We start from the raw sequence: 23,877 nt of genomic DNA, 5'->3' as shown, positions 1-23,877 counted from the left end.
GTGAAGATACTTTTAAGGAACTTGAAGGGATCTTTATAGAACCTTGTTCTTGTTTGTTCTTTCTTCCTTCTACGTTTCCGTAAGTTCTCTGCTCTGCGGAGGGATGCCAGTCGGGTTTTAATGTCGACTTGAAGCGCATTTATGCCTTCCCTTTCCACTCCAGAGGCTTTTTTCCACTGACTCTTAAGTTGTCTCATTTCTAGGACAAGGCGCTTGATCTCCTGTTGCCTCCTGGAAATGGGTGCGGTTGGAACCTTTTTCCCACCTGTCCTTTCTTGCACTCCAAAGCGTTCTGACCCATATTGGTAGATGATGCCCCCTATTCTCTCCAACTTCTTCTCCACTGCCCCTCGAAGTTGCTCGAGAGACAGGGTCAGGTCACTATTGATTGTTTCCCACAGCTTCTTATCCACGGCACCGGGCCACTTCACATGCTGTCTATGCCCTGCTAGACTCCTCTCGACTGCAGGTCCAGGAGGTTGGGTTGGTTCTACCGCTGATACCAACTCTGTGTTTGCTTCCTAACCTATATTTGGTTTTCCAAAGGCTTCTGTTGAATTTGCTGACCTTCTCTAATAAGCGTGACACTTTGTTTCTTCTGATCGGATTGAGTTGGGCAGGTCAAAAGTGAAAGCAGCCTGGACTGGAGTGCAATCTCCTGCTGATGAGAAAAGGATAGATACTCTGAGGCATGCGCAATCTTAAAGAAAACATTAGTTCATCATTTGGTGTTGTTGTAAAGTGAAGAGTAGCCTAATTTGCATTCTTTGCAACCTTGTGGCACAGTGATGAAGTGTAACTACCACTCACTTGCAGGCAGAGTGTAGCATACAACACAAATAATTAGGGTCTTTAATTGACTTATTGCAGGTTGGTCCAGATCCCCAGGCCAATGCAATGGCCAGCAACAGGGATCTGATGTGGCTTCAGGCCCAGAGCATTTGGGTAGACCATGCATGCTTTCCAGACAGCATCTTACTCTGCACCAGATCCAGATAAATCGATAAATAAAGTACTCTGCCTATCCAACCTACATGTTACTGTTCTCTTTGACCCTTCATATGCAGTTTTCAACCACATTTTATCATTTTATCTTTTCTAATGTACCTGTGTTTCTTGCCTCCTTAAACCCCCCTCCCCTTTCCCTGTCTATCTCCAAAATTATTTAAAAAATATATTTAAAAAATATATAAAATATATATATATATATATATATATATAATACAAATTTGCGATCAATAAATGTGCGATTAATCGCGATTAATTTTGAGTTAACTATGACAAAAATGCGATTAATCGTGATTAAATATTTTAGTCGTTTGACAGCACTTATTTAAGTGTCTTCTGAAATGTTTTCTTACGTAAGAAAAGATTATTGGTCATTTTCGGGTACTGTCAGAAGAGTTCAACATGTTCAGTCAGAAGAGTTCAACATGTTCAGTCAGATCTGGTAAAGTTGTTGCCTGGATGACAGACCGAATTTAGCCCCGCGCACAACATTTGAGGTCTAGAAGTTCGGTCTGGCATCGCTCCGTTGGGGAGAAATTATCATAGACATAAATACATGTATATATGTCTATGGAAATGATGCCCGACCAAAAACTAGACAGCCAATCAAATTGTCAGGGCGGGCTTTATACGATGTTGGACAGGTGATCAACCGTAACGTAATCAACCACGTCACCAAAGAGCGCTTGTGGTTTGAAGCGTTTTCAACAAACATGGCTGCCACTGGAGAGCTGAAATGTGGATATTGGAGTCTGTACATCTGTATTAGAAGACATTGACAGCGCATTCATTTTGAAAGAGGAACTGAGAAACACAATCAAGGCATTTGTCGATCGAAAAGATGTTTTCGCCATCCTTAAAGGCACCCAGTGCAACTTTCGAGGCTTAAAAATAAACATTCAATTTCTAGTCTTTCTTACACGTAGTAAGTTTCAATAACTCCATACCATTACATACCGACATTCAAGCAGGAAACATGAGACGTCGTTGTGTGGTGAGAACTGATAGAAAATCGATAACAACAACAATCGCCGCCATTTTCTTTATTTTTTGTGACCTACAATAAATAAAGCAGGATTCCAGTCAATGGAAAAATGGCTTCTCCCCACCGGCGATTGTTGTTGTTTACGATTTTCTATCAGTTCTCACCACACAACGACGTCTCATCTTTGCTCCTTGAATGTCGATATGTAATGGTATGGAGTTATTGAAACTTACTACGTTTAAAAAAGAATAGAAATTGAATGTTTATTTTTCATTGAATGTTTATATAAAGTTGCACTGGGTGCCTTTAATGTATTTAGTTTAATGTATCAGCTGGCCCCGATTGTCTACGGTTGAAACACGCCCCATAATCACAGCCTAATGGAGCAGTATCTGACTCATATTCTTCTGACTAGAATTATGAGTGTGACATCGTCAGGTTAGTAAAGTTGCCCAATGTAGAGAGATTTCAAACATTCTGACACCTCTTTACCTTCATAAATAGGCTCAACTCGTGTGCTTAACATCCTCAAGCTCTCTTGGATGTCGTAGTAATGTTGGTTATCGAGGTTATATAAAAAAACGATATTCTAAGTCTATTTATAGATTAACGTTATGTATTTGCTTACCCAAACCAACGGTTTTCGAGACAGATTTTTGTCTATTTTAACTTCTACGACTCGTTTAACACTGCAACGTGTTTCTAAATATTAATGTGTAAGGTGTCACGTTACATCGTTTGCGCTTATGTTATCGGCTACTCCCACTTAGTTCCAATTACCCCGTTGGTTTTCGAAATATTAATATGCACGCAGCCTGCTTTTACATACTTTCGTATTAAAAGTGTTGGCACCCTCTGAGGCTGCATGATACATTTCTCTGTCTTCACAAAAAAAAGTTTACAGTGGTATATTATACATTTTCTAGTTAACACTGAGTACTGGGGTGTTTTCCAGACGATGATATTTAGTGTAGCAGTATTTAATTGTGTGAAATTAAATCAAATGTGAAAAATACAGTGTGGACACATGTGTCCAATTTCCGATTTCAGTCCGATTTAAATTGGATATTGGACACATGTGTCTCCGCAGAACTAGATTCATTGTGTCCGACTTGAGTCCGACTGGACGCCGATGTAAACCCCTGGACACACGATTCGATTCCGCTGGTAATTGGACTGGGCGCGCATGTGTCTCTCGTATCTGATTCAAATTGGACAACAACAACTTTTGCACGTGCTTGAGATCGTGCCCACAGACATATACATGCATCATATATAATGTATATGATATGATAAACGCTGCTAGACGCTCAGTTCTCGTGCTCCCTCTCATTCACGTTGAAATACTGAAAGCGAAACTGAAACTTTGAAACTGGAACGCAACTGTTTGGGACAGAAGGCTAATTCAGTGAACAAATATTTTCATATTACTTTCCACCAGTTGTTAGTCATGTAATCCATTCATATCGATGTGAATCAATCAATACTATTACAACTTTAACTGTGGTGTGTTTTTGTTTCATTTCACAACGTATTTACTGTATAATCAACGGTAGCAGATGTAAACATTCCGCATTTGATTTGAACTGACGCGGCCAAGATCTAGATTGGTCACTGCCATGTGCTTTGAGATAGAGCAGTTAACCCCCCATGGAGACCCCATGGAGAGAACTGGATGGGATCGGAGTGCTGCCATCATGTGCCCGCACTGATTGGCTGTGCAAATATTTAGGCACCCTAAATATTTTAATGATTTGAATACCTGTAATTTCAAAGTTCAAAGTACTTTATTGTCATTGCCACAAAGACAACAAGACAGTAAGGGGCAGACAGCAGAAACTGTAACTACTCAATATTGAATAATTGCAACACAGAATTAGTCTCATTAGATTGTTAAGCTAACCAAGGAAATATTTTCCTTTTTATGTTGAACTGAAATTAAGTAATTTAGTGTGTTTTTGGTCACATCAATTTGAAAGCTGGACCAAAGTGTTTAATTTCATTCAATTACAATTAGGCCAAATAAAAAGTTAATTTATAAGTACAGTCTGAAGTCTGGACAGTCTTTTTCTCTCAACGCCTCAATAGGTAGATCTTGCCTGTCACCAAAGCAGAGGTCTTGATAGTTGGCCAAAAAAGGTTGGTGACCACTGCCCTAAACAGACCTGTGCATTTCCCCACAGAACTGTTCCATTCTTACAGATGCTTCAGCTCACTTACAGGTAAACAGCTTTAGTGGGTCTTACAAATACAAGTCATCATGAATCCTTCTTTTTTGTTTTTTTTTACATACGTGCTACCTAAATACCTTGCCTTATTCTACTGCCGTGAAATGGGTTGGTAAAAAGACAGTGCGCCGCCCGGGAATCGAACCCGGGTCGCAAGAATGGGAATCTTGCATGATACCACTACACCAGCGGCGCAACTGATCCTATCATCTGGCTATGTAATTAATATATCTCTACTCAGTACTAATTCTTGCAATATATGTATTATAGCTGGGTAGTGTACTTTGAATAAAAATAAACATTGGTTGAGTATTACGATGTTTTATATGATTTATTTCAATAGTACATGTAATAACACATAATACAAACCACATCTGACCGTGGGTAACCCCATATACGTCATGGCAGCCCGAAGCACGCGCCACCCTTTATCGTCCAATCAGAGGCCAAGAAGCAGCCTCTGGCTTGACAACGTCTGCCATCACTTCCGGGCTGATAACGAGGGCCGGGGAGTTGAGTAGATCGACCCAGAAAATGTATCATCAGATTTACTATGAAGCGTTGACTAGCTTCACCAACCATTCTTGCATTCACCCACCGACAATTAATCTATTTTAATTTTGAACCGCGATTTTGTAAAGACGCAGTGATCACAACTGAATACGGTGAGCTTTTATTGTTTGAATTGAGTTGCTACAGATGTGCGATGTTCTGGCGGCTTAATGCGACCTAGCAGTAGAAACAAATCAGTGATGACTGTTAGCCTACTAGCTAACGTCATTGTTTCGGATTGTGTCTGTAACAGAGAGTGGCAGAACTGGAGTGATGCTTGTGGCAGGTTTATGTATGCTTTACATTTCTGTCGATCTGCTTCCATCTGTAACCGTGACTACTACACAGCATCATATTGTAGCCATCAGTGGTGCTAAGAAATTCGCCTTGCATCCAGTTAACCATTGACTGTAGTTTAGCTGGTCCATTGACTAGTTTCACGTTAACCACTCGTTAGCTTATTAGCTAAAAACGTAGACATCGTCCCTAAGATCCTAATCTATATGTTTAATGCAAAATGTGTATTTTTTAATTTTCACCCTAGCATGCGTTATTTGGCTGACTGTCTATGTGTTAAAATCACATTTAACTGAGTCGCTGATCATTGCTAGCTAGCTAGTTGCTCTCGTAGTTGTTCTGTGTGGTTTGTGCCTAGACCGTAGCCAGTCAGCTAACAAAATTATTTTGGCTAGCTCCGATGTGATCTTGCTTGCCATATGTCAAGTTGTTGACTTGCTTGCGAGACGGGCCAGATGATTCAATTAACGTTGTTGCATTGTTGCAGTGACATTGCTAAATCCAAAGCATCCTTTTGGGAACCTTCCTATGTACAGTTAAAGTGGGCATATAAGCAATCACCCTAGCACCTTTCTAAATCTTTATAAATGTTGAATGTTAAAATTAAGTAGAAACATTTACGTTACTAAGTTTGCTTACCCGCATGGTTATTAAACGGCGGTATCTTTAATTGAAGTATTTTCGTTACAACCTGGTTACATGATGAAAGTAAAATGATGGTATCATGGTAACTTGCCGGGTTTGTAAACAAACTCACAAACAATTCAGTGAGCTCAATCCACATAACGTTTCAAGGTAATCGCCATTAAAGGCGCTATGAGATCTGAGGCATCTAGAATGATGTACACAGCCCTATTATAGCTGGTTCCTTCCGCTTTCAGTACCGCCACAGTCAGTGTAGTCCCAAGTCATGTGTTAAATTGCTGTGTCATGACATTTTTACATTGATTCATGTTCATTGGTTCAGTTCATGGTCATGGGTCACATTCTTTTGGGTCACTCTGTTCTGCTTGTATTGACCAGACCATGCCGATTCAGAAATTACATTTCTTGAATATTTTTTGTAATTTTCGCGGTGCTGCTTGGAAGGTCAAAGGGTGGCAATCCAGTTGTGTTACCAAATCTCAGTGTCTGCATTTCATGAATGATCATACTGCTATACCAGTTACAGCTGTTTTTACAGTGTATGCAAATATTAATTGTGTCTGGGGCTGTGCTTTTGGCTTTAAGCTGTTAGCTGGTTGAACATGTATAAGATAATGGACATGGCTGCATTTGACTGTTTTTCTTCAACCGAAGGCAAACACACGCACACACACACAGAAGGTGGCTGACCTGTCTGTCAGGTCCGATCAGGCAATTGCCGCCCCTGCATAAGTTTGATGTAGTGGCACTAAGTCTAAGACACTAAGACCAACTGGAATGCGACTACACTCTAGCACAAATGGCAGGTGTGTGTGAGAGAGAGAGAAGGGGAAAGAGGGAGCGTGAGAATGTGTGAGTGAATAGTGACAAATCTACAGAGAAGCTGTTATCTAACTCTAATTTCCGTGGTTAAGTTATGAACCCCTCTCTTCTCCCCTCAAAAAGGCCGTACAGTGCCTGCAGCTCAATTTGATGATGAAGCCAAGATTATGGACTCTTTTGCTTTTTTTCACTCTGAGAGCCATCACAGGATAACAGAGTAAAGAAGGAGAGATCCATAGCAGGTGGTGACTCCTGTAAATGTTTTTACGGTGTTCAACAGCTGATACACTCAAGATGTGTTGTTGACATTAAGATAAGCACAATAGTACACTAGTTGACAGAAGATAGCCGAGGCCGCGGCTTTAAGAGACTGCCAGCCACACACTTATCACAGGGCAGACAGTGGAGCTCTTGATATAGATAACGAGATGGGATTACTTATCTTGGCATTGCCATTGGGGATCCTTGAAGGGAATGGCAATTTTACATCGCAAAGTAATGTGTGTGTGTAGTGTGTTATAAACAAATCAAGCCCATACTTTCAAATTTCAGTGAGCTAGGTTATACTCGTTAGTTGGTGATATTGATTTTTGGCAGTGTTGGGCATGCATGTTTACAAAACGAACTATTAGTGGGTCATGATGGGAAGGCCTACCTAAATTCTGGTCTATCTTAGCTGTAAAAGCTGTGTGCGTGCCTGCGTGTCTGCGTGTCTGCGTGTCTGCGTGTCTGCGTGTATGCGTTCCTGCGTGTCGGCGTGCCTGCGTGCCTGCGTGCCTGTGTTGTTCTCCCTCGCCTCTACTCCGGCTGCTGTTGTCGGGAGGCCCTGCTGCAATGCAGGTGAGCTGTATCAGGTTTCCAGCAGCTGACTGGGGACCGGGAACCTGTGACTAGCTATTTGGCCTCTACGCTCGCAAACCCTGCGACAGGCAGTGCTCTTTCTCTCTCTCTCTCTCTCTCTCTCTCTCTCTCTCTCTCTATCTCTCTCTCATTTTCTTTCTTTTTCTCTTTCTATCTCTCTCTCTCTCTCTCTTTCTCCCTCTCTCTGAGATGTGTCTTTACAATAGTTTGGTGTCTGTTTGACTTGGCAAGCAGGTAGACATGTACGTTGTGTCTGGCCATAAGAGATGACGACCCGAGACGATGGTTTTGAATGACTCCTGCATGGCAAGTCCTGCTATTAATAAGTGTGGTTTGTTGTCCACGTAGGAGGTGGGAAATGGGGAGGAATTTAAAAGACAATCATAACAATATGAAGAGGTTGTGAATCCGGCCAGGGGAAAGAGTTGTAATTTGGGATGGAACTCTCAGCATTTCCGCTTGGATTAATAGTAACATTGGTTTGGGGTGTACCAGGAGAGGGAGAGTGGGTTTGCGTGCAGGCAACCAGTCAGCCTTGCTCCTGTTTACCGGGCCTTTCTCACCTGAGTGCTTCTGTGTGTGTGACTGATTCCACTATGTCGGGTTGGGGGTGTGAGTGGTGAGACTGCTGCACAGGCACGCGAAGGCTCATCGCCAAGGCAACATGGGGCACGCCTTGGAATGTGCCTGCTCCCTCTCCATAAGGCCCAGTCGCGACCCATGAGCCAAGAAGACCATCTTTTCTCTTTCCCCCTCTTGCTGTTGGTATGAGCCGTGAAAGTTTAATGGACTGGGAGAAGTCAACAGCCCAGACACTGCTGACTGAGGAGTCAACAGACAGCGGGGGGTTTGGACTGCTTTGAAAGTTTGAAACCGTTGTCTTTTTATTTTTTTTTCCCTGTTGTTTGTTTCTTTCCTATTTTAAGCAAGTCACTTGGCGTGGGCCATTTCTTTGCAGCTGGACCAATCCCAGCCCTGCTATAGTGTGTTTTGGGTGGGACGGTCTTTGTGGACTTGCAATAACATTGATTTGCATTGGCCCAGACTTTGTCCCCTGTTGAACACCAACACGATGCCCCCCTAAATGTGAGACAGTCTCATGAAACTGCAGTCTGTGTGCGATTTAGCCCCCGCATGCAATCTATGCCGCATACTGCTGTGGCCTCCTCCTCCATCTTGTGTGTCATCTCCATAATAAGCCAGTCACACACACATGCCTCGCCTCTGTCTCGCTGTGTTCCCGCCAAGAGATGACCCTAAGTTAGCATTGGCTTCACCATCTCTGACTCACAAAGCACTTCTTGTTCTCTCTGTCTGTCTGTCTGTCTGTCTGTCTGTCTGTCTGTCTGTCTGTCTGTCTGTCCCTCCATCTCTCTCTCATTTTTATGAATGATCATACTGCTATACCAGTAACAGCTGGCATAGCTTAGATCGTGTTGTGGTTGATCAGGTATTAGTCAATGGGTGTGGCTGCATTTCACTGGTTTTCTTCAACCAAAGGCACCCACACACACACACACACACACACACACACACACACACACACACACACACAAGGAGATGGACCTGTCTGTCTGGTCTGATTAGGATAGACCAACTGGTGTGCAATCAGACAGTGTAACACATACACAAATGGCAAGGCAGAATGTGGGTGTGTCTCTGTGTGTGTGAACAGCGAAGGATCTGTAGAGAAGCTGTTGTCTAACTCCTATTTCTGTGGATAAGTGTCCAGGCCCCCTCAACTCACCTCTATAAGGCAGTGCAAAGCCTGCAACTACATTTGAAGATGACACCTAGATGAGGAAAGCTTTGCTCTGCCCCACCCTTTGTGTGTTATCTGTTCATGAGATTTATTTTACATGCTGTTAAAATTAATCGGAAAAAAACCTCAGCAATTGCATTGCTATTAAGTTGTCACCATGTCCTTTTAAAGAGATGTTTTGTAACCTTAGAATGAATGAATGAATTGAATGTTACCAACAGTAAGGGGCACAGTCCTCCACTGTCAGATGTGGAAACTTGAACAAATTCATTCCCTTCAGAGGAATAAACATAGGAGTTCACAACAGTTTTCTCTGTTTGATGTGCTGTACTAAGGGTGTATGTCCTCATCCACTCACACTAGCATGTGCATTTATGACCCTTGCAGGAGCAAAGCACCACTGGAGAAACACATGAGGATCTAGAAAGCAGGCAACTGACAGGACGCCTGTGACAAGACCAGTGTGAACCTGAAGACCCTGGAAAGATCCCCTCAGAGAAAAAAGGGAGGGAGAGAGAGCGCAAGAGAGGGAGTTGTTAGAGGAGAGAGGGGAATTATAAAAGGATACAGCTAGCCAGTCAGACAGTGGGTGCCAAAGAGCCGAATCACAGAGCAAGCAGGAGAGGATTTGAGGCAGAGGGGTAAGGGGTAAGGGGTCAGACAGCTACCCCCGTGCACGACAAGTGACATCATCATTGTTGTCATCGTCACTGTCGTCGCCACCGCCATTATGAAGATGAAGGAGGACATGAGTCCACTGCTGCTGCAGGTATACCGCTCGGTGGTGTGGGTCTACTCCGTCATCACCTTCCTGCCCTGGTACGTTCTCACTGGCGCCGGGGCCACCCAGCGCCGCGCCAAGCGGGTCAAGGCACGCTCGGTGAGCGGACGGCCTGCTGGACCCTACCGGTCGTTGAACAGCGTCCAGCGGCTGGTGTCGGCGCTGCGTGAGGGCGTGGACACACTGGATAAGGTGTTTGAGTATGCCGCGCAGAACTTCCCCCAGAGAGACTGCCTGGGCACGCGGGAGCTCCTCAGTGAGGAGGACGAGCTGCAGCCCAATGGCAAAGTCTTCAAGAAGGTGAGAAAGAGATATTAATGACAGTCCCACAATGAAAGACCTATAATAGAAGGCCAAAGATGTATATCTCTGTTATATATCCTATTTTTATATTTGTTTTGTTATTTTTTTATCCCCATAAACTTACAGCAGCACTTTGTAGCAGCTGCCTGAGATCATGTTTGTCAAGACGTACCTGGCTTTTTTGTGTGATGGTTACCCCTTCTGTGTGTGTGTGAGTGTGTAGGTGATCCTGGGGGAGTACCAGTGGACGTCGTACGAGCAGGCGTTCCAGGCATCGCAACACTTTGGCAGCGGGCTGGCTGCTTTGGGTCAGAAGCCCAAGTGCAACATCGCCATCTTCTGTGAGACACGGTCAGAGTGGATCATCGCCGCCCAGGCCTGCTTCATGTACAACTTCCCTGGTGAGACACCAGATCCCCTTCTTCACCATCTCACCAGTGTGTCTGTGTGTGACGACCCAGACTCACTTAGCTGGGCGTATATTAACATGGACAGCCATATTTGAATATGGGTAAAAGTGGATGGGAATGGCTGTGGCATTAACATCATTTGAAATTTCCAAACCTTCCAAAACGCCTCCAGAAGGCAAGGCTTGAAGGACAATTGACTTGATTTATTTAGAGGTGCTGTTCCAGCATATTTATGTGCTACATACTTTTTAAATATAGGACTTCAGGAAAAGGTGGACTTCAGTGCCCATAGAATGATGTAGCTTTGAAGTGCCGCACACACAAAGTCCTGCACACTTTAATATAACTTTGAGAGTTTAGTTAAACTGTATGACTCATGCTAGAATATTTCGTAACTTTGTGGTGTTGTACCTTTTGCTTCTTTTCTCAATTTTGATTCCACTGTTTTATTTTTTTTGGTTCGCCCTGTCTGTGTTACTAGTGGTGACTCTGTACTCCACTCTGGGAGGCCCTGCCATTGCTCATGGGCTGAACGAGACCGAGGTCACACACATCATCACCAGTAAGGACCTGCTACAGAGCCGACTAAAGGTAGACACAAACGGACAGACAGACAGACAGACAGACAGACAGACTGACTTAGATGAAAAACACTGCTTCTAAGGTACACCATATGTAAGGGATAATGTATAGAACGCAGGTCATTGTCGGGAAAATAAGCCCCGACAGGGCGAACAGCACCCCGACGCGTTCCGGCGTTCTATACATTATCCCGCTTAATATACGGCTACTTGCCAAAACAAAAAAATCACTTAACACAGTGTGTCTTTTTACAATGTATTTGTTACTATACGTAGTGTTAAAAAGCAGAGAAATAGTTTGCCAAAGACGTTGAACTTCAAAGACGTTGAACATTCTTTAGAACACAGCTGCTCAACTGTCCGCTGAAATTCCATTGATAACTTACCGGACTACTTGCGGAGTGCTACGAAAGACGTGAATCAGAGGCAAAAAGGCCACTTTCCTTGACAGCGGTCATTATTCCATAGCAACGGTCAGGTATCGGTTAATAACTGACCGCAGAACGTTGGGAAGCTCCATTCAAGTGAATGGAGCATTCTACAGCATTAAGAAGAGCCGTGTTATAAGCTATGTTAAGCTACTGTGTGCACCAGGTGCAAGTCTCAGGTCTCGACCGCAGCACTCACTGCCATATCCACCCTCAGCAGTCACCCAGATAAAGCTGGAAATAGCATTGGAGACAGGGGCTAAAGTTTGCCCTTAATAGTATTTTAATAATAAAATGAAGCCCATTTAATTATGTTAAAGCTCACTCTCACTATGTCTCAATCTTTCCCTCTCAAGCAATCTTTCCATCTCACTGTCTCATAATCTCTCTCTCTCTCTCTCTCTCTCTCTCACACACTCTTTCACTCACCCACCCACTCACTCACTCACTGTGCTCAGTTTAATAATGCCTCCATCCCTCTCTCTGTCTCTCAGGCGATTCTGCTGGAGGTGCCCAGACTGCAGCACATTATTGTGGTGGACAGTAAGCCCAGCACATGGCCAGGAATGCCCAGAGGCATCATGGTCCACAATATGGCCGCCGTGCAGGAACTGGGGACCAAACCAGAGAACAGTAAGGGCCTTTCTCCTCTTCTTCTTGCTTCTCCTCTGTGCTCTTCTCTATGAGCAGACAGTTAGGCACTGCCTATAAATAGGTTGGTGTATTCGTTGTGTAACTATTTTTTGTGTATGCTTGTGTCTGTGTGTGTGCATGTTGTGTGTTTGCGTGCCTGCGTGTGTGTGTGTTTCTGCCTGTAGTGACGAAGCCGCGCGCCCAGCCACTGCCGTCAGACATTGCCGTCATCATGTACACCAGTGGGTCCACCGGCATCCCCAAGGGGGTCATGGTCTCCCATAGCAACATCATCGCCGGCATCACCGGCATGGCGCAGCGCATCCCAGACCTGGAGTAGGCCTGCCTCCTCACGCTATATATAGCCTCCTTTTCATAATCCCTCGCTACCTATCTGTCAATCGCTCTCATACTCTCACTCTCTCCCTCCTGCCTCTTTATCTCTCTTTCTCTCTCTCTTTCTCTCACACACACAGGTGCGCACACACACAAATACACACACACAGGCACACATACACAGAGACACACACATTCTCATTCACCCTCTCCCTCTCTCTGATTAGTACTCTTGTGTTATATTCATGGAATGCGTAAATCATTTGACTAAGTGTGGCACTATGAATTCACAATAAGAGCTGAAAGCACAATTGACCTCTGCTTCCATTAACTTTTCTCTGCGTAGTTACATGAACTCCATATGCTGTTCAAACCTCTGAACAAGCTCAGTGTAGTGAAGTGCAGTGAAATGGTAAAGTGATAGAGTGTCGTTTGTCTGTTTATGTCTGCAGTGAGAATGACACCTACATCGGTTACCTGCCCCTGGCCCATGTGCTGGAGTTGAGCGCTGAGCTGGTGTGTGTGTCTCACGGCTGCCGAATTGGATACTCCTCCCCTCAGACGCTAGCCGACCAGGTGAAAAATACATACACACATACAGTGCCACTTGAAAGTATGTGAACCCCTTGAGGGCTTAAGCGTTTTCTGTTGTTTTACCATGATTTTTCATTTTTTTATCACCAATTTTCCATAGATGAAATGTCAGGTTTATGTTTATCATTTGCATGTACTTGTTTAGAGGAAATTGTTTGAGAAGCTGAAAAACTACATGAAACATGGAATTAGTCCATTTCAAAAGTAAGTGAACCCCCAGCTGAATTGATAAAGTCAAGCAGGTAACAGATTCAGTGAAACTTATTTGGGTGAATAATTAGTCAATTGAGCAAACCGATCATCTGAGACATCCTTAGGGAAAGGTTTGGGCCATACAGATTAAAAGAGAGAGGAAACCAACCAAACTACTGTAGTGCCAAGGTGTACCCACACAGATCAACAATGCCGAGAGGAAACGAGATATCCGAGAACATCAGGAAGAAGGTACTGACAGCCCATCAGTCTTGGGAAAGCTATAAGACCATCTCCAAAAGATTCCAGCTCCATCCATCCATCCAAGACAAATAATTTTGAAATGGAGGGTATTCAACATGACCGCATCTCTGCCTAGAAGTGGACGCCCATCAAGACCATCACCAAGAAGCACCAGAAGAAGAATAAATCAGGTAAAAGTCAACCCACACATCACCTCTAAAGAGTTTCGGACCTCTCTGGCAGCATCTGGGGTAAATGTACATGGGTCTACAATCAGACGAAAATTGTTGGTTTTGATCGTGACAAAATAATTCTATCACGGACTCATCTGTTTAAAGAAGGGACTTCCAGAAGGCCTTTGGTTTATCCAAGTGCTCTCGGGCAAAGTTGAAACGGGCAGTTTTGTTCTTTCTTGAGAGCAGAGGCTTCCTTCTAGCAACCCGATCATGAATGTCATGTCTATTCAATTTTCGTCTGATTGTAGACCCATGTACATTTACCCCAGATGCTGCCAGAGAGGTCTGAAACTCTTTAGAGGTGATGTGTGGGTTGACTTTTACCTGATTTATTCTTCTTCTGGTGCTTCTTGGTGATGGTCTTGATGGGCGTCCACTTCTAGGCAGAGATGCAGTCATGTTGAATGCCCTCCATTTCTAAATTATTTGTCTTGGATGGATGGATGGAGCTGGAATCTTTTGGAGATGGTCTTATAGCTTTCCCAAGACTGATGGGCTGTCAGAACCTTCTTCCTGATGTTCTCGGATATCTCGTTTCCTTTCGGCATTGTTGATCTGTGTGGGTACACCTTGGCACTACAGTAGTTTGGTTGGTTTCCTCCCTCTTTTAATCTGTGTTGCCCAAACCTTTCCCTAAGGATGTCTCAGATGATCGGTTTGCTTAATTGACTAATTAAGCACCCAAATAAGTTTCACTGAATCTGTTACCTGCTTGACTTTACAAATTCAGCTGGGGGTTCACTTACTTTTGAAATGGACTAATTCCATGTTTCATGTAGTCTTTTGGCTACTCTAACAATTCCCTACATGCAAATGATAAACATAAACCTGACATTCCTTCTATGGAAAATTGGTGATGAAAAAAATGAAAAATCATGGTAAAACAACAGAAAACTCCTAAGTGGTCAAGGGGTTCACATACTTTAAAGTGGCACTGTATATCTACACAGGCACATACACGCTACACACACACACACACACACACACACACACATACTGTACATACACACTGTTCTTCTAGCTTCCCCTCAGTGTAATTATGACAGAGAGAGCCGTGAAGAGCATTGAGCAGGCGTGCTTTATAGGGAGGTTGTGATTGTAAAAGCTGGTTTACTGATGGGTGTAATCTCTAATCACCTTAATGTAGAAGGTACAAGTATCAGTGTCACCCATTACATCTGCTAGGAGCTCCAGCACTTACTCCACTCCACTCCCCTCCACTCCACTCACTGGCAGACTTGACTGGCTGTCTGACTTACTGAGCTGAGGGACACTCAGATCACTTCAGGCTAAAAGCTCTTGCTGCTGACTGACTGAGGAGACAGTGTCTGATCAGTTCAGTTCAGGCCTACTGTCAGGCTAAGACCTCCTCTCCACTACAGCTCTGTGTATATATGTGTATAATATATTAACTATGGTAATCATTTGTATCCATGTTGCATCTCCACTGTTTATAATACTGCATATTATAAGCGGTAGCATCCCTTATGCTGTAGTTCTTACTCACGCCTGCACTAATCTATAAATAATACACATTTTTGCACTGTTTGGATTCTGACTGCATTTCAGTGGCTCTGTAGCTGTACGCTGTACAATGATAAAGTTAAACAAACAAATGATAAAGCACTGACTGAGTGATTAACTGTAGGGGCAGTGGCTGATCTGGAATCTGTTCAGTCAGTTTGGGCCTGCAGCCTGAGCTAAAAGCACACATAGGATTCTGGGAGCCCTGAGGCAGCAGCTGTTCTCTAGAGCTGAAAAAGAACGGCCACCCAGGGATGGGTAGAGTGTGTTTCCAGAGTGCATTATCTCCGTAGACGTGCCAAATGTTATTGTGTAACATCGAGTCTTAAACCACAACTCAAGCCAACCAGTTGTTGGGGAAAAAAAACATTGTGACCTTATTGTAATTTTTTAAGGCAAAACCATTGGGGAAACCAAACAGGGCTAAGAGGCCTATTTCCAAATATTTATATGAGAGGATTCTCAGATGGCTATGAAGACCATGAAATGGAGGACCATTGTAACAGTGGCCTGTTTTGCAAGAACAATTGCAACATAGCCCATTTATTCGTCTCTTGTTTGTTGGAAGGCCATATAATGATATCCGGTAAGTCTGGTGTTAATGCACAGGTCACAGTCTGGTTTCTTGTGTCTGTGTAAGGCACAGGGTACTGTTCGGCGACGCTCGCTAAGCGGTTTAGCAAGCTAGATTCCAGGCAAAAAAAAAGAGAACGCCCCTTTATCGAGTTCGGCGAAGCAACTTCTGATAACTTACCATAGTAACATATCACTTAGCACTAACCTGCTCCAGGGCAGGCTAACCAAAGTTTAGCTGGCTAAGCTTGCCACACAAACGACAAAAGGAGGGATCCCATTGACAAGGAGTCATATTAGATACTTTGATTAGCGTAGGAAGAGTTCTTTGCGATTGCCAAGATCCATTTTTCCATCATGATGAGTTCTTGTATGAGCGCTACTGATCCATCCGACAAGGAATAATTAATTTAAAAGACCTTCTCGAGTATTTTATTGCAAACACTGCGAACATTGAATATCTTCACTTTTTTGCGAGTGGTACCCTTCATTTTTGTAATGTCGGTGATGCGGAGAACAAAGCACTCATAATTATATGACAGTGGTATTAGTACAGTTGAGTTGATACACCCGAAATAACTTGCATGCGCAGCAATCCTGAGACGTGATTTTTAGTTTGCACATGAATACTAACGTCTTCTTTGATCCCAGGAAATTTGAGCACATAGCCCATCTCCCTTACGGAGATATTGGCGAACGTTGTTTTACCTACTTTAACTTACATCATTGCAAACGTCTAGTTTTGCAAACGTGTTTTTGTGCAGTAGTGAATAAAGTCTCAGTCTCCTAAGCTACACCATATAGCATATAATTTTTGTAGAAAATGATTAAGGTGGATGCATGATAAGAAGAGAGAAATACACACAATATATGTTCATTGCTTCAATTTATTGAATTTCTTACTAATACATTTACATTTAGTCATTTAGCAGACGGTTTTATTCAAAGCGATTTACAAGGAGATGTGAAACTGCGTTTATTGCAGAGGTGAGGGGGGTCGAACCAGTGATCTGTTGCATGCTAGCCATGAGCGCTACCCGCTGCATCATAGTCACATATTCGACATAGGAAAAGATATCACGTCTTAGACAGCCTATTGACAGTTCCCTCCTGCCTTAGCGGAGAAAAAAATGAGTCTTTTTCTTTGAGTTTAGACTATTGTACCGTTAAAAAAAAGTTTAGCCTGGGACAAATTAACTTGAGGTTTAAGTAATTTAGCGCACGTCGCCAGACCGGTATAGCCTGTTCTCATTTAGCGAGCTAGATTATCTCATGTCGCGAGCTAAATGTATTAACTTAGCTTCAGTTGTACGCCGAACAGGGCCCAGGTCACAGACCTCATGGCTGTTGTTGATGTCTTGGGCTCCCAGTCTGGTATGATTATAATGGCTTTTGATTATTCTTGAAGGCCAAGCTCACACATGTGCTTATCACTGCTCCAGAGATGAGACTAACTGGTTATGGTTTGGCAGACGGTTGTTTGCTGCATTCAGAGACGATTGACCTAATCTCACTGTTCAATTTTCATGATTTGGTGATGTTTTGGGCAGATGTTTAGTTGTTTCATATTTTCCCTGCTCTCAATGCTGATGTCTGATGGTGTTTAGTTCAGATTTCCTGCATTTCGAGCAACTTTTTATATTTTCATGGTTGATGTTCTTACATCAAGAGGTTAAATGCTTCTTTAAATGGTTTCCCTGTTCTCTCTCTCGCTCTCGCTCTCTCTCTCTCTCTCTCTCTCTCTCTCTCTCTCTCTTTCTCTCTCTCTCCCCCCAGTCCACGAAGATAAAGAAGGGCAGTAAAGGGGACACAAGCATGCTGAAGCCCACCCTGATGGCAGCCGTGCCGGTAAGAGCTGCAGTGTTCAGGGTCCATCCATCACCTGTGATTACATGGGGTTGGAGGCTGTCCAGTGCTCTATCACTTTGTCATTCACCCACTCGGCACGCATGCACCCACAGCCCATCTCTTTCAATTGCTTTGTCTGTCACACACTCACTCTCTTCCCATGTCTTTCACAATTCCATTCTTCCACCTTTTCTGTCTCTCTCTTGCACTCTCGTTCCTTTACCCCTGCCTCCCATTGTAATGGCAGCATACATTTCTCTGCTAAAAGTCACATTATGAAATCCCTTGTTTCTCTTCTTTGGCATCCACTTTTCCCCATGCCTCAATTTATTGTGAAATATGGTCTCTTGCTCCACCCCACCTCACTCCCTCCCTCCCTCTGTGGCTCTCTTTCTCTCCCTTTCTCCTTTCTGCAGGAGATCATGGACCGAATTTATAAGAATGTCATGACCAAGGTGGAGGAGATGAGTAGTGTTCAGCGCAGTCTCTTCGTACTCGCATATAACTACAAGATGGAGCAGATCTCCAAAGGCTATGGAACGCCACTCTGTGACCGGTACGCTATCAGTTGCAATGGGCAGAGGGGATCAGTCAGTCAATCTGTCAATCAATTAATATGTCAATCAATTTCACTTTCATCAATCAAACCACTTAGTCTAGTGATCTGGTCATCTCCATCTTTCAACTTAATCGTTGGTCGGTCTGTCTGTGCACTGTGCCTGGAAAATGTATATATTTTATTATATCATATCAAATCTGCTATACAAGGTATTTACACCACTTATACATACATTTGAAGATGCAGTGAAGTGCTGTCTATGTTCTTATGAAATGATGCTGTTTGGCAGAGCAGGCTGACTGGGATGTCAGAAGGGATGTGTTTCGTAATTACTGCACTAAACTTTCATCACACATCACATAATGTAGAGATGACTACCAGCACCATTTTATGAGCTAGGTCACCGCTTTGTGAAATGGCTTCCTGGAAAAGTACTGGTTTTATTGTCTTATTGTTCATGGCATATTTCAGTTTTACTGCTCGCGTCTCTGTTTGGAAAGACACACACACACACAATTTATTCAAGTTTTCTTTTTCTGGTGGTTATTGTGTGAGTTTTCGACCTATGAGGATCAAGGCTTTATTTTGTTTTATTATGTTATTATTTTATTGTCTTCCCCTTGCTTCCAACAGTCAGCTGTTCAACATGGGATCTATATCTTTACAGCCTCAAAGCAGTTATTTTTGTTGTTGAACCATGACTGCAACATGATTCTCTGTCATCAGCCTGTAATGATCCCCTCATCTCCCTCTCACATATGGGGTTTGAGCAAGGAGGGGAACTCTATCACGGTGTCAATGATACGTGGTTATGAAAATTGCTTTAGTTGCTGTCGCTGTTGTGACTACTATGCATCACCCCTCACCTCCTCTTCTTGCTTGACCTGTTCTGCCTTCCTGTGTGTGTTGTCCAGGCTGGTGTTTAACAAGGTGCGCTCCCTGCTGGGTGGGAACACGCGTCTGCTGCTGTCGGGCGGAGCCCCCCTCTCGGCTGCCACACAGCGCTTCATGAACATCTGCTTCTGCTGCCCCGTTGGACAGGGCTACGGCCTCACTGAGACCTGCGGAGCTGGCACCATCAGCGAGAGTAAGGCCTGCTGCTGGACACAGACACACGCAGACAGACAGGCACACGCAGACAGACAGGCACACGCAGACAGACAGGCACACGCAGACAGACAGGCACACGCAGACAGACAGGCACACGCAGACAGACAGACACACGCAGACAGACAGACAGACAGACAGACAGACAGACAGACAGACAGACAGACAGACAGACAGACAGACAGACAGACAGACACACGCAGACAGACAGACACAGACAGACAGACACAGACAGACAGACAGACAGACACAGACAGACAGACACAGACAGACAGACACAGACAGACAGACACAGACAGACAGACACAGACAGACAGACACAGACAGACACAGACAGACACAGACAGACAGAGACAGACAGAGACAGACACAGACAGACACAGACAGACAGACACAGACAGACAGACAGACAGACCGACACAGACAGACACAGACAGACACAGACAGACACAGACAGACACAGACAGACACAGACAGACACAGACAGACACAGACAGACACAGACAGACACAGACAGACACAGACAGACACAGACAGACACAGACAGAGACAGAGACAGACACAGACACAGAGACAGACAGACAGACGCAGACAGACGCAGACAGACAGACACAGACAGACAGACAGACAGACAGACAGACAGACAGACAGACAGACAGACAGACAGACAGACAGACAGAGACAGACACACAGACAGACAGACACACAGACAGACAGACAGACACACAGACAGACAGACAGACAGACAGACAGACAGACAGACAGACACACAGACAGACAGACAGACAGACACACAGACAGACAGACACACAGACAGACAGACAGACACACAGACAGACAGACAGACAGACACACAGACAGACAGACACACAGACAGACAGACAGACACACAGACAGACAGACACAGACACAGACAGACAGACAGACAGACACACGTAGCCACCCAGATAGTGCCATCTGTGAAAGAGCTTCCAAGAAGTGAAGTTAGAGCTACTCCCAGATCACAACGTCCTCATAAGAACCGTCACTCTCTCACTATGCACCCAGCATTGGCACCACACCCCTTCAGATAGGACAGATGAGGCATGGATGGGTCGACAGCCCTCTGGTACAGCACAGCTTTGATTATGCTCACTAGTCTTTCCTGAAGCCTGGAGTCAACACAGGCATCACAAACTCACTGCTAGAATACACAAGCTGGTTCAGGAAATGTCCAGCCTGTGTTTTTCAATCATAAACCCAGTGCTTATTATGGCTTTTATCGTGTTCCTCATAATTAAATCAGTTAAAAGGGAGAGTGTGTAGGTTTGTGCCAGAAGAGTCATTAGAAGAATGACTGTGATGTATAAGGCAAAGATACTGTAGTAGCATTGGCTGTAACACAGTATATATATTTATATAGCACAATTCATATACAATGATTCATTTAAAGTGCTTTACAAGTGCGAAGATAAAGGAACATAGAAAGGATCAGGAGATGCTTTATGCATCACCGTAGCATCGGCAGAAATGACCATATCAGTCTGATAGGAAGAGCAAGTCTGACCTCAACCTAAAGCATACTTAAAGCATAACATGAGCATAACCAGATGTGGACTAGAAACATGCGGCCCAGGAATGTGCTATCAAGTGGCTGTCACTACTCTCCTCGTCATGTGCAGCAGACTGATAAAATAAGTCAGTGATTGTTGCACACTATACGGTGACAGCCAAACAAAAGCCTTATCTTTTTATGGCTTCAGGGTTCCTCTTTCTCTCCATGCAGTGAACTGACAAAGCCCTCACTGCTATTACAGACTGCCCCATTCATGTCTTTACAGATAAGACTGCCTTTTTAAGATCTGTATAAGTTACATCAAAGCTGTGGTCTGTAATGCTTTGGCCTCTTTAATGTTTAAATAAATGTAAATAAATAATCTGATCAGTCCTCTCTAGACTGGCCCACTGGAAACCTTTCTGAACTTCCCAATGGCCAGTCCGCTCCTGAACATAACAATGATGTGAATAAAGACTGGTGTTATGTGTCAGGGAGATAAGCAAAGCATGTCATGGAGATAAGCAGAGCCAGATTGTGTCGATTGTGCTAATGCTGTGTGTTCGTGTGTGTTTGTTTACAATCATAACCTTGTGTCTCTTCGTGTGTGTTTGTGTGTGTGTTTACAGTTTGGGACTACAGCACAGGAAGGGTGGGAGCACCGCTGGTCTGCTCCGAGATCAAACTGAAGGACTGGGAAGAGGGTGTGTATGCGTCTTGGGTGGCAATGGTGGTTGGGTGAAGGTCAACATTTGATCATTTCTTTCCCCCTTCTTTTTTTGTGATTTTCTTTGCTTTGTTTGTGTAACTGAGCAATTTAAAGTGATGAAGGTTATTTAATTCCTTCCCCTTCTTTTGTTTAACTTAACAGTGTAAACAAATTCTGGGCAACGAGAAGCTCAGTGAAACTGATGAATGCTATTAAGAAGCAAAAAATAGCCCTGAGCAATATTCTATTTTGTATTTTTTATGATTTTGTTACCTTCCAGGCGGTTACCATAGCACTGACAAGCCAAACCCACGAGGGGAGATTGTGATTGGAGGGCCCAACGTTGCCATGGGTTACTATAAGAACGAGGCCAAGAACCTGGAGGACTTTTTCGTGGACGAGAACGGCCAGCGCTGGTTCTGTACTGGGGACATCGGGGAGTTCCATTCTGATGGATGCCTCAAGATTATCGGTGAGCATGTGGAACCATGGAGCTATGGAGCATTCAGATAAGACTGACTGGGGTTGTGTGTAGATTTTGTCCACTAGAGTGTGGTACACGCCTACCTGCTCATTGTGTGTGTGTGTGTGTGTGTGTGTGTGTGTGTGTGTGTGTGTGTGTGTGTGTGTGTGTGTGTGTGTGTGTGTGTGTGTGTGTGTGTGTGAGATCAGACCGTAAGAAGGACCTGGTGAAGCTGCAGGCTGGAGAGTATGTGTCCCTGGGAAGGGTGGAGGCTGTGCTGAAGAACTGTCCTCTTATCGACAACATTTGTGCCTACGCTAACAGGTAAGGACACACTCGTATGAACACGCACTCATATATACACACACACACACACACAGCATTCCAGCCCACAAAGAAGAATCTCTGGTCAAGTCACTCTACTTCTCACACAGTTCCACTCACACAATTTGAACATGTTAATAATCACATCTCACTCTCATCTCTTTTACTCTTTTTCTCCGTCTCTCTCCATCTTTCCTATCCCACTACCCCCCCATCCTCCCTTCCTTTCTTCTACCCACTCCTTCCTTCCTCCCAGTGACCAGTCGTACGTGATCAGTTTTGTGGTGCCCAATCAGAAACAGCTGATGGCCCTGGCTCAGCATAGTGGAGTGCGGGACTCCTGGGAGGAGGTGTGTAACAACCCCGTCATGGAGAAGGAGGTGTTGCGTATCATCACAGAGGCAGCTGTCACAGGTACCCAGCATGCACTGCATCTTGCACTCGCTCTCTGGTCCGCTACTCCACTTCCTCAATGTCATGTGATCTCACATACAATCACATAGCCTTCAACTACAACCATAACACAAAGTGTCCATGAAGGTTGATGTGTTACAAAAACATTACCTAACATATTCTTTTCCATTGCACCTGCTTGGTCTAAGACATAACCTTATATTAAAGTTGGGTAATGGTGTGTCTTTATCTGTAAGCAGTTTGATTTAATCGTAACCTTGTGTCTCTTGCACAGCCAACATGGAACGCTTCGAGATCCCCAAAAAGATCCGGCTAAGCGCCGAGCCATGGACCCCGGAGACTGGTCTGGTGACCGACGCCTTCAAGCTTAAGCGGAAGGAGCTCAAGACTCACTACCAGGACGACATTGAGAGAATGTACGGGGGCAAGTGAGGGAGGGAAGCGGTGGGGAAAGCCCTTCCCGTGCAGCACCTCCTACCCACCCTGACATAAAAAAGCCACTCACACACACTCACAAACACTTCCTCTTCCTTCTTCTTCTTTTTCGGATTTGGCCAGGACCAGCGACCACGAAAAAAGGAAGGAACAGGTGTACTTGAATCCGTGCAAACGCAGTTAGTCATTTAACAGGACGAGGACAAAGAATGAAGAACGAATGAGAGAGATAGAGAAAGTAAGAGATACATGGAAAGAGTGACAGCGAAAGAGAGATGAAGAGCGAGAGGGAGAAACTATAACCTGGCCCCCAGACACTACACCACCACCTTGTGTTCTTGTATTCGTACAAAAATGCCGCCTCCCTCTCCTTTTTGTTCCTGGTCCCCCTCCTCCTTTCTCCAGATTGACCTTTCTTGCTTTGCAGTCCAGACACCTGATGTGAAGAAGGCTCAGCATTGTGTTTGGTCAGCTCTCAACTCCACTCAAC

The 23,877-nt window shown here is 44.2% G+C and overlaps 1 protein-coding gene across 1 annotated transcript; it reads left to right on the top strand.

Moving 5' to 3' along the window:
• Positions 1-9,890: 9,890 nt before the first annotated feature.
• Positions 9,891-23,384, top strand: LOC308363719 (fatty acid CoA ligase Acsl3-like; the record flags this gene model as incomplete). Its single annotated transcript, XM_080836551.1, has 14 exons — positions 9,891-10,241; positions 10,468-10,645; positions 11,136-11,245; positions 12,158-12,296; positions 12,482-12,632; positions 13,085-13,208; positions 17,771-17,842; positions 18,259-18,398; positions 19,316-19,488; positions 21,672-21,746; positions 22,032-22,223; positions 22,424-22,538; positions 22,795-22,952; positions 23,227-23,384. 14 exons carry the CDS (start codon positions 9,891-9,893, stop codon positions 23,382-23,384), a joined length of 2,136 nt encoding a protein of 711 aa, XP_080692677.1.
• Positions 23,385-23,877: the final 493 nt, after the last annotated feature.

This window comes from Sprattus sprattus (assembly GCF_963457725.1).
Source record: "Sprattus sprattus genome assembly, chromosome: 4".
Taxonomy (NCBI): Eukaryota; Metazoa; Chordata; class Actinopteri; order Clupeiformes; family Clupeidae; genus Sprattus; species Sprattus sprattus.
Note: the sequence above shows the minus strand (reverse complement) of the source record. Positions and strands in the feature narration are given on the sequence as shown.